Raw genomic sequence first — 14,959 nt, 5'->3', positions numbered from 1 at the left:
TTTATCTTTGATAAGACTCCTGATTGGAGAAATTGGCACCACTCTGAAAGCTCTGCTATGGCCCCAGACATGATCTTTATTTATTTATTTATTTATTTTTTCAGCACAGGGAACATAAGACCAAATATTGGTCAACTGAATGACTACCTATGGCCAATTTCCCTAACCATGCTATAGTTTCCTATTCAAAGGCATTACGGTATTTTCTAATGTCAGAAGAATAAGGATGTTTTGTCCCATGTCAAAAGACATATTGGGGATAATTGTAATTTGTCAAACACCAAGAAGTGGGGGAAATCAAATCCTTAGTCTATGGTAATTTTTGCTTTTGAAGAATGTACCCATTAAAAGCCAGAATGTACCCAGTAAAAGGGGCTGCGAGATGCAGGCACCTGCTGGAGCTTTGGGCAGCCCCCACCTCCGGCGCGCGCGCGCGCGCGCACACACACACACACACACACACACACACACACACATCCTTTACTGGGTGCTCCCCTTCAGCGACGAAGATTTGGATGCTTATAATGATGATAATGTGTAAACGCTTTTTCAGCGATTTTATTAAGCTGGCCTTTCCAGGTTCATTATCATTAATATTTATGGTTGGGATATGTTCCTCCAGAGATTCTGCAAATAGCTCTCCTATTGTTTAGGTAAAATATCTAGCAAGTTGGACTAAGGCAAGGCACCAGTGAGCCCAGGCTTATACTTTACATAGGAAACAAGAGCTTTATCAATGGTTTTGTATAGGTGTGAATCTTTAGGTCCAGGCATCTTTTGAATAGAGCTAATTAACTGTGTTGTGAATCCTAGGCAGAAGGTGAATGTCTCTGTGCAGGAAGGCAGAGGGGGCTGGTACAGATTCCCCAAGGTCATAATCTCTTTTAATGTAACTGGCTTTGGCAAGTTCTAGTTTTTGCTGCTATCATCTCTGTCTCCAACAAAGGGCTGCAGCTTCCTCTGGATACAAAGTGCAGGCAGCTCCACAGCAGAGTTCTCCGCCCAGTGGGATGGAAGGGTCGTCTTCCCCAGAAGAGCCCACACAGAGCCCTGGCATTTGCAACGGTGTCATCTGCACTTGTCAGAGAGTTCCCTCTGCTGCATCTCAAATGGGGCTCGAAACTTCTGGCTGGGCCAGGAGGAAGGAAGTGGCTTTACCATGCAGCTGCGCACCTGCCAATGAGCTCTGGGTGGGCTGGGGAACTATGGGGAGATGACAGATTGAGGTATTGGAATCAAATGTTATCTCTGGTACATTTTATAACAATGAGCTAAGCTGTTCCTTCTAAAAACAAGCTTTATTTTTTTTAAAGGATATAAAGGGGGTCTCACAAGAGCATGAACCCCCTGATAAGATCTTAAGCACCAATTCACAGGTGTGACCAGTTTAATACAAACCCACATAACTGATTCCTGAAAGATACCTGACCTCTGGCTCAGGTGAAATCCTCATCTGTAAAACCAAGGGGTTGGACAGATGATCTCTGAGGTCCTCTCCCTCAATAATGCATTTCCTTGCTGTTTAGATTTTAACAAGATCTTGTTTACATTGGAAACTGTCAGCAGATTCTAAAGCCATCCCCGGATGAGCAGCTATTATGGTACCCAGACCTCGCTGGGCTGAAGGATGGATGGGGTTGGGTCCATGGTCATGTGTCTGGCTTCTGTAAGGAAGGGAAGTGCTCACCTGTGACTAAAACCTACTTTGGGGCTGAATTTTTTCTATTTACAGGCTGCATCTGGGTCCATTTGGGAGGTGCTCAAGGGGGATAGGGAGCAGGTGGCACTAGGGACTCTAGGGAGAGCAAATACAAACTCAGGACCACCTAGAGGTGGAAAAGAGAGAACAAGGGGTTCTAAAAACAGTTAAAAAGAACTAGAGGCAGGACAACCAAATGCAACGTGTGACCCTTGATAGGATCCTGGATTTAAAAAATTACAGTTATAAAGGATATGATTGGGACTATTGGGGGAATTTGAATATGACTGTATAGTAGGTGATATTGTATCAATATTAAATTTCTTAGGTATGAAGTAGGGGTTATCATTATGGATATATGTATATATGCACACAGAGTTGAAGCAAATATAAAATATTAAAAGTTGGTGAATGTGGTTGAAGCTTACATGCGTGTTCATTGTGCTATTCTTTCTACTCTTCTGCAAGTTTGAAGTTTTTTAAAATAAAAAGTATAAGAAAATTGCTTGAAAGTCAGATATGTGCTATATCAGCAGCCCTCAACCGTTTCGGCACCAGGGACCAGTGCTCCTATGAGACTGTAATGCCTGATAATCTGAGTTGGTGATGCTAGTGCTGGGAAGCAGCTGCAAATACAGATGAGGCTTCAATTGCTTGCCCATAGCTCGCCTCCTGCTGTGCAGACTGGTTCCTAACAGGCCTCCAGCTACAGACCAATAGAGGGCGCTCTGCTTGGGAGTTGGAGACTCCTGTGCTATTTAGTATAGGTTCCCCCCATTCCTGTATCTCTTCTGTGTTTATTCATCACACATGCTGAGAACTTACTTCTGTTGTAATTTAAGCTCATTTTCTCATTTGTTCTGCTCTCTCTGGAGACAGAGTGAGCATCCTTTATATAAATCTAGGGCTCAGCTGGCTTGATGATGTGGGAGAACCTCAGGGCTGTTCCTGGAACTCATGTTTGTATGTGTGATGAGCCAGTCTCCTCACCACCCCAGTAAAAGCCATTGTTGGGTAACAGGTGGCAGCAGCAGACGCTACCACTGACTGAGCACTTGTTCTGGATCAGGCACTTTAACTGCATGAGCTCAGCTGATTCTCACCAACAAACCTTGCTTACAAATAGCAGAGCCAGAATAGGAAGAACCCAGGACTCGTGACTCCCAAACCTTTGTTTTTGGCCACCACTGAGTAGATGTCAGCCTGGAGTTCATTGCAGTTACCTGGAATGCATAACCAAAATATACATGTGTGGGCCCTGCCCCCAGGAGTACTGGGTTTGCTCTGGGGCACAGACCTCTGTTGCATGGATAGGCTTGGGCAATTTGACTTCAGCCTCCATGGTCTCTCTAAGCCTTAGGTGAGTTCCATCTGTGATCCGTCTCCTGTCCCAACACCACTTGGAGAGAAAACCCTTTTAACCTGAGGGATTTGTGTTAGCCTTCCTTTCCGCTCAGGCCATCGTCTGCTTGGGTTGGCCATGGTAGCCTCACAGGATACAAGCTGGGGCCGCGGGTGTGGCTGAATTGGGAAACGTACTATGCACCATTCCTCAGGTGTGGCTTGCTGCAGAGGCATTGTGGGAACTTAGGTGTGGGCTCTTGCGCAGAGTGACTTGTACCTTCTGACCAGCATCTTTTGGGGAGAAGGCAGAAACACACAGAGGAGGAACAGGCAGCGGCTGTATCTGTAATGTTTTATTTCTTATTTTTTGGGCGAATCTCAAGGGAATTGTGCGAGTGAAAAAAGTCAATTCCAATAGGCTATATACTAGATTATTACATAATCTTCTCGATATGACGAATTTACAGAAGTGGAGAACAGGTTAGTGGCTGCCGGGGGTCAGCGCCACGGGGGTGCTACTCAAGGGCACCATGGGGACCCGAGTGATGGAAATGTTCTGTGTCTAGACTGAGTCGGAGTCGATTTCCTGCTTGTGATACTGCACTGTGGTCTGAGAGGTGTTGCCATAGTGGGAAACTGGGCATCTTTTATTCCTTACAACTTCATGTGAATCCTCAGTTACCTCAAAATAAAGAGCTCAGTTTAAAAAGGACAGAAGGCAAACATGGCCAAATATTAACAGCTGGACATGTTATGTTTCTTGTATGATTTTTCATTGTTTTCTGAATGTTTAAAATATCTGGTAAAAAGGAAACCGTGGAGTTACCCACTCAGCTTCTGAGGTATGCCTTCTTGCCCAAGCCCCACCGCTGGTCCCCTCAGGCTGGTGTGAGGGAAGCACAGTTCTGAGGAGCTTTGCAAGGGATAGGAGGCGGTGCTCAGCTGTGCTTTGGACCCAGCTGGGAACCACCCTTCTGACCTCTTGCTGCCCCTCTTTAACCCAGGAGAGCACTTAACATGCCTGGAGGGCAGGACTCCCTGGTAGCTCCTTGCAGCGCCCCAGTGAATCTCCCTGATATGTTAAGAAGTTGGGCAAAATTACACTTCTATACTCATTCTTGGTGATGTTACTTCTAGATTCAAAGAGCCATAGGCTGTCTTCTCACTGGTCTGCTTTTTGTGTAGTATAAGAGACAAGCATACCGGAATTTATTATATAGCTAAACCACAACTTCATATTCAAAAGGGACTAAATGAGACATATAGAATAGTTCAAATGTATAACCAGAGAAGAATGACTGAAAGATAAGTTAGATTAGAATCGAATCTTATTAATCATTAAAGAATAAAGTGTTTTCAACCCAGTGTCACGTGATGGGCTTGGCCACAGCAGGGCTATTCACATGGATTCTGAATGACAATCAGAAGGTATTCCTTATCTGTGGAAAGATATGGACAAAATTAAACCACTCTAAAAATTAAATTGATAAGTGACTATTGCAACTAAGTTGCTTTTCTTTTCGAAACACCACTTGGACCTTGTATAGACCAATGATTTCCCACCCTGGTTGCCCATCAGAATCACCTGTTGAGCTTTCAGAAAATACCATTACCTGAGGCCCAGCCCCAGAGATTATGATTTCATTGGTCTGGGGTGGAGTCCAGGTTTCAATCATTGTGCCTGTCAAGCTCTCCAAGTGGTTCTAATGTGCAGCCAGCATGCCAAGTACAGGTGTAGCAAAAGCTTTAGTTTATGGGTAATTCTAATCTTACAGGTGTACTACTATAGAGAAGTTTGTTTTAGACTAGATTTAGGAGCATGAGTCCTGTTTTACACTGACATATACCAATATCGTGAATGTAATTCCTTCAAGGAAGTCAGTATTTTTCAGTGTTTGCTGTCTTTTGGTAGGCCAGGTGAATGTGAGCAGCCCAGAGGGGGAATTTGAAACTCTCCAGCCCTGTGATCCATCCTCTACTTTATCCCCAGGACAGGAGACATTTCTCACACTCTTGAGAAAGTTTGTGTGCTAAGTCCACTTCACTTGAGACCTACACCTCCTAAATTTTTGATTCCTAATAATAAATGCAATTTCCTCAAAGATCAAATTCATCATTAATGTCACAAAAGTTTCAAGCCAGAATTTTCAGATTCAGAAATCTGTCTTCATTATATAATTGAAGAACATTATGTGCCATACTGCATATTAAAATCTAGGCTCCTTGTTCTTTGAAACAGAACTTTTACGCTGCAAAATAGAAAGATGCTTTGAATATGAAACAAAATGCCAAGTTACCTGGAGCTACCATGATTTCATGTTTCTTTGATCTGATCCTAAGAAAAGTTAGGTCGTTCTGAGGATCAATGTCGCGGACTGTGCTCTTGGCTTTCACTGTTAGTTGATGAAGAAGACCTGCATATTGAACGGTTGTTGAGTTGTCCAAGGTTGTTCGGATTGGAATACCTGTTATGAGATTTAATTTTGAGTTAAATTTTTTTCTGATTATAAAAATAATATGCACGTTGTAGGAATATTAGAAAATATTGATAATAGTGAAGAGGAGGAAAAGTGATGGTTGATGTTATCCCCTGGTAACAATTCTAGTTTATTTTCTTCTAATCGTTTTGTCTTTACATGGATTTTAAAATACAGTTGGCTCAAGCTATAATTGCAAATTTTACTATTGCTTTTTCTTTCATTTAAGTGACAGAATACAAGTCGTCCATGTTGGTGACAATGTCATCAGCATTATTTCAAGTGGCTTATGGATGTTTTATGGCTATATCATAATATAATCAATCCCCCATTGTTGGATTCTTAGGTATTGCATTTTTGTTTTCGTAGCTAAGGGTGTGATGAACAAATCTTTTGGAAGTCGTTAATTCATTACTTCAGTACTAAGTTAACATATTGCTCCATGAAATGCGTTCCCCCAAGCGTCCTAACCTACGGCGAGTCTGCTTTGAAATGCTCAGTCTGTGACACAGTGCTAGTTTTCTCTCCTGAGGCCAGAAATAGAAAGGGATATCACTGTACATGTTAGAGGGTATATCAAAGGGATTTTCAAAATTCCTTCACAACATCCGGTATTTTGCAAACCTTAAACTTTATAGTAGAAAATACAGCAACAAAGACATTGGACATGCTGAGCCCTTCCTGGTTTGCACTCATTCTTATTTTAAGCATTATTACATCTGGCTACTCATGTGCTCTATTGCTCCATTACACAGGTTTAAAACAGTACCTATTATTTCAACTGGAAAAATCTAGCCAGACAAATATATAAGTACAATTCAGCTCAAATCAATCTAGCTCAATTCGAGCCCTTAAGTGGTTCAGTGCTTATTAACTTGCAGGTGCTCTACGAGGTATTTTACATATACTGTCTCTAATCAAGTGGCCTTCATATTATTTTGGGAACTATCACATAGCCAGGGAAATCCAGAGATTTGGTTTGCAAATGTATCTTTAACTTAGAGGAATATATGAAGGTGAATTTTGGATTGCTGTCAAATTCTTCAGGTACCTGAATTAAGGCCAATCATTAAAAGAGGCCAACAGGGCTCTTTAAGAGTGGAACAGCATTACAAAGTTAGCATTTTACTAGTTTTTCATGAAACTCTTTGAGAGCCTCAATTCTGACTTTGAAACAGACTGATTTCTTTCTCTTTAAAGCAAATTGTCATCTTCAAAATAGTCTTGCTAAAACAATACAAGGACAGTATTTACAGGAAAACCGATTCAATAAATAAGGCTTTCTATAAAACTTGTTAATTTCTGTATTATTATTTGTAGGCCACTTTTCCCCCAGAAGTTAGTTTTGTCTTTCACACCTGATGAAACATCACAAAGCATGTGTCTTTAACAAGCAGGAAAATGAAATGTAACAGGCACTCGACCTCTAAGAGTACTTTTTGACGAAAAGTTTCATTTTGCATCCTAAATAGTGACTACCTACAAAGTCTGCATTGCTCAGTGTCAAAACAAAAAATACAATCAGAATAAATTATTTAAAATGTAGATGACAAGATTATGAATCAGATGCTCAGGCTTATTTAGTTAGTCTGTTCATGGTCAAAGTCAATAAATAAAACAGCTAGCTTTTCTGAAGAGTAAGTGCACACTGTGGAAGCTCTTGAAGTTTCTTGTATCCCTGAGAGACACTTGAACAACATCAATCAACAAATATTTATGGAACTCTTGTTTGGTACCATGCAAAGCAATTAAGAAATAATTTATGAAGAAGTAATTTTAGCACACGGTATAAAATTCATCTCCTTCCCCTTCTGAGGGGTAACCACTGCTCCAGGTTTCTTCGGTATCCTTCCAGAGATGTCCTAAGTCCATTTAAGTGTGTTGGTGTCTGCATTCTTTATTTGAATTGTAACATTCTCTATTCTACACCTAATTTTTTTTTTTCACTTAATATACTTGGGAAATGGTTCCATTTAGTACTCTAGGGCCAGGTCATTCATGTTAATGGCTATGTAATATGGTGTCGAATGGATGCTTTGTAATATACATAACTAATGTAGCCTCCTGACAAGCATTTAGGCTGCCCCCAGTTGTTGACTTTTACAAATAAGGCTACAGAATATGTCTTTGTGCACGCCATTTCCCATTTGCATATAGGCATAGAATAAATTCATAAAATGGAACTTCTAGAACAAAAAATATGAATTTGATATTGCTGGATTTATGGGACTACTTTAAAATATGACTCTACAATCCCAGTAAGCTGGTACTGTCTCACTGTACATTCGTACTGTGGTTGGTAGGCTGTATTTCAAAAATAAAAGGAGTTAGCTGGGTGGCTGATAAAAATCTAATGAAATTCAAATGATAGTTAGAAATGTCAAGAATATTTAAAATTAAGACCCTACGGAAAACATATATATATATATGACAGATGTGACTGCCTGGGAAGCACATATATATTCACCCGTATCTAATTCAATGATCAGTGCTGTAATAGTGTAAACAATGGATGGTTTTATAAACGGGAAACCAATGTTAACAAAGAATCTAGTCTAATAAAAATCTATACCACTCAGTGCCGGGTTAAATTGATAAGTCTTCTTTATTGTCAGGACTAGGAGGTCTATGTTTCTCTAATGGTGAAATCAAAAAACTCTATTTAACACGACATTTGATGAAATCTCAATGTGTAAACATGGTAGCAGGCCTACTTAACCACAAATAAAATCTGAAAATATGTTCAAATGATTTATCTGGAATTAGTGGACTTAACCACTAGCAGAGAACAAGAACATATAAACACCATCTTAGGTAAATATTTTCAGCATCAAATTTCATGGGACTTCTGAAAGCTACAAAGGTGCACTATAATAATTGGCACTTTCATCTAAAATTGAGTAGGCTGTTGAAATGGACTATTTTATTACATTCTGGTCACATAACTTATACCACATGCTGTTAACAAACATCCTTGTCCTACACTCTGGTTATTAATAATCTGACCATAAAAATAAGCCCCTCATTTATATTTTTGGGAAAAAGGTTAATTTGGATTTCAGAAAAGTGCCCTGAATCCTAATACGACCTTATCCTAGTAGAGGTTAATTAGAAGAAATTAATGGGTATTAAAAATAATATTTTGTTGCCTTTGGATAAGGAAAGTGTTAAGAAACCTTAGGAAAATAAAGTAAAAATCACTTTTAATTCCACCACTCAGTGATAATCACCATAAAATATCCCTGCCTTTTCTTCCATATTTATTTTAAGTGTATATGTGTGTCTGGCTGTATTTATGATTAGAAAGTGCTAGTTACTGCTTTATTCCTTGATTTTTTTCATCCAATATTGTGAGCAGTTTTCCATGACTCTATTCTCCAACATTTTAAATAGAGAAACAGTTCATCAAGTAACTATTACATGATTAATTTAAAATTTCTCTTATTCTTGGGATAGATTTACTTATTTGTCTGTTTATTTATTGTTATTCTATATGAAGCCTCAGTGTGTATCCTTTGTACCTAAATCTTTTCTTTATCATTTCTTAGGATAAATTCCTAGAAATAGAATTACATATCAAAGAGTATGGATATTTTTCAGACATTTGGTGTGTATTGCCAAGATGATGTACCTTAGATTAAGATCTTCCAAAGTAGCATATTAAATGAGTTGTCCTGGATGCCACAGGTGAATGGTCCTGTACTGGGTTGAATAATGCCCCTCATTATTCAAAGCTACCCTAAACCTCAGAATGTGGCCTTATTTGGAAATAGGGTCTTTGCAGCTGTAATCAGGTAAGAAGGTTAAGTCACACTGGATTAAGGTGGACCCCAATCTAATGACTAGTGTTCTTAGAAGACAGAGGCAGAGAGGAGAATTCTACATGACGATGGAGTCAGAGATTGGCGGGATGTGTCTCCAAATCGAGGAATGCCAAGGATTGCTGGAAACCACCAGAAACTTGAAGACAGGCTAGGAAGGATCATCCTGCAGAGCCTTCAAAGACAGCTTGGCCCTGCTGACACCTTGATTTCAACTTCTAGCCTCTGGAACTGAGAGAGAAAAAGTATCTAATTTTTAAGCCACTAAGAGTGTGGTACTTTGTTATGGCAGCCAAAAGAAATGGATATAGCATCTCTGTGAAGTCATACAGATAACTGTTCATATTAGGGGGTGTGGCAGAGTTCATGCAATTATCTGGAACTAAAGTCAATTCAAACATAACAATGCACTAGGGTTGGACTGCTTCCTGAAAATATTAGGCATAGTTGACTTACTCGTAAGGCTGATCTTAAATCCACGCCCTCAGGATCACTCTAGCTGGGTAAAATTATCATATTCATTTGGCATTGAGTTATTTTTAATTTAATTTAATTATTTTGTAAAACAAGTCAAATGTTTATCTAATTAATACAAATCAAAAATCCCCACGTTCTGAGAATTATTTATAATTCTATTAAGTGTTGGATATTGTGCCAGGCACTTGATAATGATTATTTTACTTATCACGATGATCAGTAAAGTCAGTTATTTTCCATTTTTAATGATGAGGGACTGAAGTTTAGAGTTTAAACAGACTTTCAGTTGGCAGTGTGCAATAAATATTTATTGATAGATTTACTCCAAAATGATTAGCCGTGAGACTGTTGCCAAGCACTGAGTTGCCAATGTGCCAATCCGATGGTTGTACCACGAATTATGTGAAGTCACTACTCTTATTTCGACAAATACTCTGGGATTTGTGGCACCTCTTGCCCTTACAAATGCCTGAATTAGCAGGGCAACCAGCAAGAGCCTTCAAGATGTTGCCACCATAGCCGAGCATGAAGCAAGGTGCCAGAGAAGTGCTTTGTTGATTAATAGAGACTGTGGAGTGAGGGCAAATTTTTAGTAACATTCTACAGATTTCATAGGTGGACATGTATTGGTCCTTCTTAAACTATAACCACAAAGCTATATTCTAAATTGCACTTCAGTTCTTAAAGATTTTATTAAATATAATAAAGGAACAGTTTCATTTAAAATGAAGACTACTCTTCATAATATTACAACAAATCCAAACTGCCAACAATGATAGTCTCTCTACATTCAGTATGTAAGTTTTATTGGTACTCCTGAAATGTTAGAAGAGAGTTACTGAAGCTTTAAAAATTAGACAATGTATAGTGTTTCTTAGGAATATAGACATTTTTAGACATGTCTTATTCATATTTATATCCCGAGCTCTTAGCAGAATGCTTGGCATGTAATAGATACTCAACAGATGTTTGATAAGTAAATGTTATAACTAAAATATACAAAACATGCTTTTTATTTCAAAATCTAAGATGCTTGTCTTAAGGCTTGGCACAACAAACAGGTTCTTGGTTGGCTTCTGAATGTCCAGAAGGCAGCCCGTGACAAATTTACCTTCTGCATTTACAACCATCGTTCCAATAACCCCTTTATGGCTCTGTATCCTCTTTAGGGTTTCCTCCACCTCTGCCTGGAAGAGATCAGGATGGCCATTAGCCAAAAGGATCTTTGTGGTGACCCCATTCCTAAAGAGAATTATGTTTAGAAAGACTCCTACTCCCTTACCTCTTTAACCTACAGTACTGAATGTTCTAATCTCAGACTTTTGGAAGACAGCTTTGAAATTGTCTACTCCTATATACAAACCTATATAAAACCCCAACACACATCCCTGATAAATCTCTTGGACTGAACTCTTCTAGAGACAGAAAGTTTACTGCCCCACAAGAGTGTACTCCATTTTAATTTATATGTAGTGGGGAAGTATTCTTTACATTGGTCAGAAATCTTTCTGTATTCATTGATATTTCTGTATTCATATGAAAAATTCCTTTTCTACATTACAGTACTTTAAATATTTACAGAGCTGTATCATTGCCATCCTCTAAAAGTATCCCTTAATGAGAAATCTTATTTCCAGTCCTAAATATTACCTAATTGGGAGTTCAGATGATTAAGTTTAGGATATTTTGTCAAAACATTCCAGGATTCCAGGCTTCTCCTGGTAGCTGTAGCCTGGGTCTCAGTGCAAGCTGAAAGTTCAGCCATGAATGTTTATGTTGGAACCCCATTACTGGGTTTTAAACTCAGCTTTCAGAATGAATCTTATGCATAAACTATACTGTATCAGTGTTCTTTCCATCTACAAATGCTAAAATCAAGAATGATCTTCAAACCTGCATATTGTTCCTGAGTAATCACTGTATATTCTCAATTTAAACAATATTCTGTAGTCTCTTGATGAGGGTTGTAATTTTTTTTCTTCCCAACATCGTACAGGTGAACATTATGTTTTTAGTCAAAAGGCAGTTTTTATTTGCACCTAAGGTGGTCAGGAAAACACTTCCTCCTTTCTTACCATTAAGGCAGGTGTTTTCTGAATTTCAGGCATTTATATACCAGATTCATGATTTTTGTCATAAATGTCATCTTTGTTATTTATCTAGCTCTTTTTAAAAATTACCTCACTGCTAAAAGTTTAAATAAATACATTTAAAAGGAAACCCTACATCACTACCACAAATGGAAACCTGGTATCATATATCATAATCAAAAATAACCCTAAAATAGGAGGGGAGGATGTATTATTAAATTCTACCCTAATGAAGTCTCTGAGCCTGAGATCTGTTCTTAAATGAAAAATTGAAATCATGAAATAACAGTATTAACAACCTAATAGTGCTAGAAACTTTCTCCTAGATATACAGGCAGGAAAAAAAAAAAGAATAACTTTCTCAGATATGATTCACTGTTATTTGGTATTTCTGAGCCATCTTATGTAGCAACTAGTGTTTGCATCTCACTTTGGGAAATACTGCACTAAAGCATGATAGCTGTACAAGGGATCAATAATTTATTACATTTTTGCCATCTTTGAGACAATGTCCACAGCTCCTTACAACCACGGCCCTAGTTTATTTTTTTCTCTTTTCTCTCCGAAACGCCCCTCTCTGCTCTTTCCAGTCTTCCCCTCTCTTTTCCCATTGTGTTTTCCTTTCGTGATTTCTGAGCCCTCCTGCTATGATTTATTGATCCCCATACTCTTTTCATTCCTCTTAAAACTTTCACTTTGCTCTTTTTCAAACTTGTCCCGGTCTCCACTTTTCTTCCGTCTGTCTGTCTGTCTGTCTTCTATCATCTATCTATCTATCTATCTATCTATCTATCTATCTATCTATCTATCTATCCATCCATCCATCCATCCATCCATCCATCCACCCACCCATCCACCCACCCACCCACCTACCCACCCACCCACCCACCCATCCATCCATCCATCCTCTCTCCCTCCCTCCTTCCCTCTCTTCTTCCTTCCTCCTTTCTTTTTCTCCCTCTCTGCACTCCCTCTCTTCTCTTTCCTCTTTCCTTCTTTTTCTTTGTTTTCCTTTCTTCTCTCCTAATATCTCCTCCTCCCCTCTCCCCATTATTCCCTTGCGCTCCTGGTCCCGTCTTTTTCTTCCCTCCAGGGTGATTTTTCTATTTCTCCCCTCCCCTTTTCAAACTTTCCTCTCTGCCGAGGAGATCTCTCTCATTCCCCGCAGGCTCTTTCATCCCTTCAATCTCTCTCTCGATATCTTCCCTCTCCAAGTACCACCCCCAGAAATCACCCCTCCAATTCCCCCTGCCCCCAAGATAGCTTCACCATCTAGACAGCTTCCCGTCTCCCTCTCATCGCGTCAGGATCTCCCTCTCGCCCCTCCAAGAAACTTCTGGAGCCCCTGCTTTCGCTGCCGCCCCGGCACTGGCGAGGCCTGGATCGACCTCGGGAGCGGGCATCGAAGGCCCCACCGATAGACGCCCTTGGAGCAGCGTTTGGAGGACGGACACCCCAAATTTACCATCGCGCGGGCTGCTAGACTCTGGGCTCAGTCCGGCTGCACCTCTATGGGAATGTGAACAACGCGTCTAGCTGTTGCTAGGAGACGGGGGAGGAAGTGACCTCCCGGAAGCGTCGGTGCCCGCGCCTGCGTGCGCAAGGGTCGGGCCGCAGCCGGAAAGGCTTTTCCGCCCTGCACTGGCCTGGCGCCTCCCGGCCGCCGTAGGCCGAGGGTTTGGCAGTGCCCCGAGAGCTCACCTGGGTTTCACCCGGGCTGGGGGCGGTGGGGCCGAGGAGCGGAGAGGGGCATAGGCCGGGCTCCAGGTCATTCGTTCGTCCATTCATTCACTCACTCCTTGAGGTACGCATTAATGTAACAGCCACTTCCTCGTTCACGACCACCTACCACGTGCCAGGCTCTCCCCTGGGCCTAGGGTACATTCTGACTGGGGGGGTAGACAGAATGTGACAAAGGAAGCAGTACTCTCCAGGTGTGATACCCGCAGTGGAGCAGATACACAGGGGTTGGGTACCTCTGACTCCGGGTTTGGGCCACTTTAGACAGTAATAGACTCAGCTGCCTCGTGACACTCGGAGTACTTTCCTTTACCACTGCCATGCGCAGTGCTCTTACGTGTATTCCCGTGCCCGACAAGTGGAGATTTTATTAAAGAAGAAATATATTCCCAGCGTCGAATAGTACAAGCATATATATGTTCGTTACTTCCCTACTCCCGCAACAATATAAGCTCCATAGTACATTTTATGTTCTTACCTAGTTGTACCAACCCCGTATTGCTCTTCACTCAGCTGAAGAGTTGCTAATTATCAGTATTTTTATTTACTCCGTTAGAATCTTTCTTTTGTGATCAATATTTATCAGCAGTTTTGAGTTGCCGAAAAATTGCAGGCGGTAGTGTGGAGGTTCTACAAATTGCCATACAAGAGAGCATTCCACTGGGTATTTAAGGAACTGAAGGAGAGAACATAAGTTAAAGATAAATTAGGGTGGTCAGAAGTCGACCTTTTGAAGGGCATTGATAATATCTTTGCAGCCTGGGAGGCAGAGACCAACTATTGTGTGAAAGGAACGTTTTATGGCTGGAGATACAAGGTCCTGGGGTTTGAAGACTGAACATTGATTAGTAGATACGAGCTGTAAGTTGGGAATGTATCCCCATAGGGACCATGCTATGATGATTTTCTATAATACTGATTGAGTTTGCACTCCATTTCCTGAAAGCAGTCTCACTTGTTAGGCATGCTTATTGTTAGGAATGTCAACTAGAATCTGAATGGGCCCTTGTCAGGGACGCTCCGAAAACAATTTTGAACTTGTTGGTGATTTTGGACTAGATGATCCATTTCAACATGGAGTCTTTCATTTTATGACGTTTTGTACAGAAACACTCTGAGAAGCTCTAGCTCTGCTTCAAAAATCCCCTCCCCCCACCCCAAGGGAGGAGATTCTGGTCACTGTCATTCTCCTTCTCCAAGAAACTTGTGCTTCTTAAAAATCGAGGTCACAATAGCTAACTAGTTTCCCGTGTCACTCAATACCTGGAAATCCGACCAAGATGAATTGAGTGGACATAGAAGTCCAATCAA

At 40.5% G+C, this 14,959-nt stretch overlaps 1 protein-coding gene across 1 annotated transcript; it reads right to left on the bottom strand.

The window, feature by feature from the left end:
- Window positions 1-3,376: 3,376 nt before the first annotated feature.
- Window positions 3,377-13,455, bottom strand: DYNLRB2 (dynein light chain roadblock-type 2). Its single transcript, XM_016165916.2, has 4 exons — window positions 13,374-13,455; window positions 10,930-11,005; window positions 5,341-5,508; window positions 3,377-4,482 (listed from the first exon to the last, which is right to left on the bottom strand). Exons 1-4 carry the CDS (start codon window positions 13,374-13,376, stop codon window positions 4,439-4,441), a joined length of 291 nt encoding a protein of 96 aa, XP_016021402.1. The 5' UTR covers window positions 13,377-13,455; the 3' UTR covers window positions 3,377-4,438.
- Window positions 13,456-14,959: the final 1,504 nt, after the last annotated feature.

Source organism: Rousettus aegyptiacus, unplaced genomic scaffold, assembly GCF_014176215.1.
Source record: "Rousettus aegyptiacus isolate mRouAeg1 unplaced genomic scaffold, mRouAeg1.p scaffold_m13_p_14, whole genome shotgun sequence".
NCBI classification, from domain to species: Eukaryota; Metazoa; Chordata; class Mammalia; order Chiroptera; family Pteropodidae; genus Rousettus; species Rousettus aegyptiacus.
Note: the sequence above shows the minus strand (reverse complement) of the source record. Positions and strands in the feature narration are given on the sequence as shown.

Coding starts and splice junctions, on each gene's coding strand:
- DYNLRB2 (XM_016165916.2), bottom strand. Junction 5,509..10,929: donor GATGGTTGTAAATGCAGAAG/GTAAATTTGTCA, acceptor ATCTCATAACAG/GTATTCCAATCCGAACAACC. Junction 4,483..5,340: donor TGAAATCATGGTAGCTCCAG/GTAACTTGGCAT, acceptor ATCTTTCCACAG/ATAAGGAATACCTTCTGATT.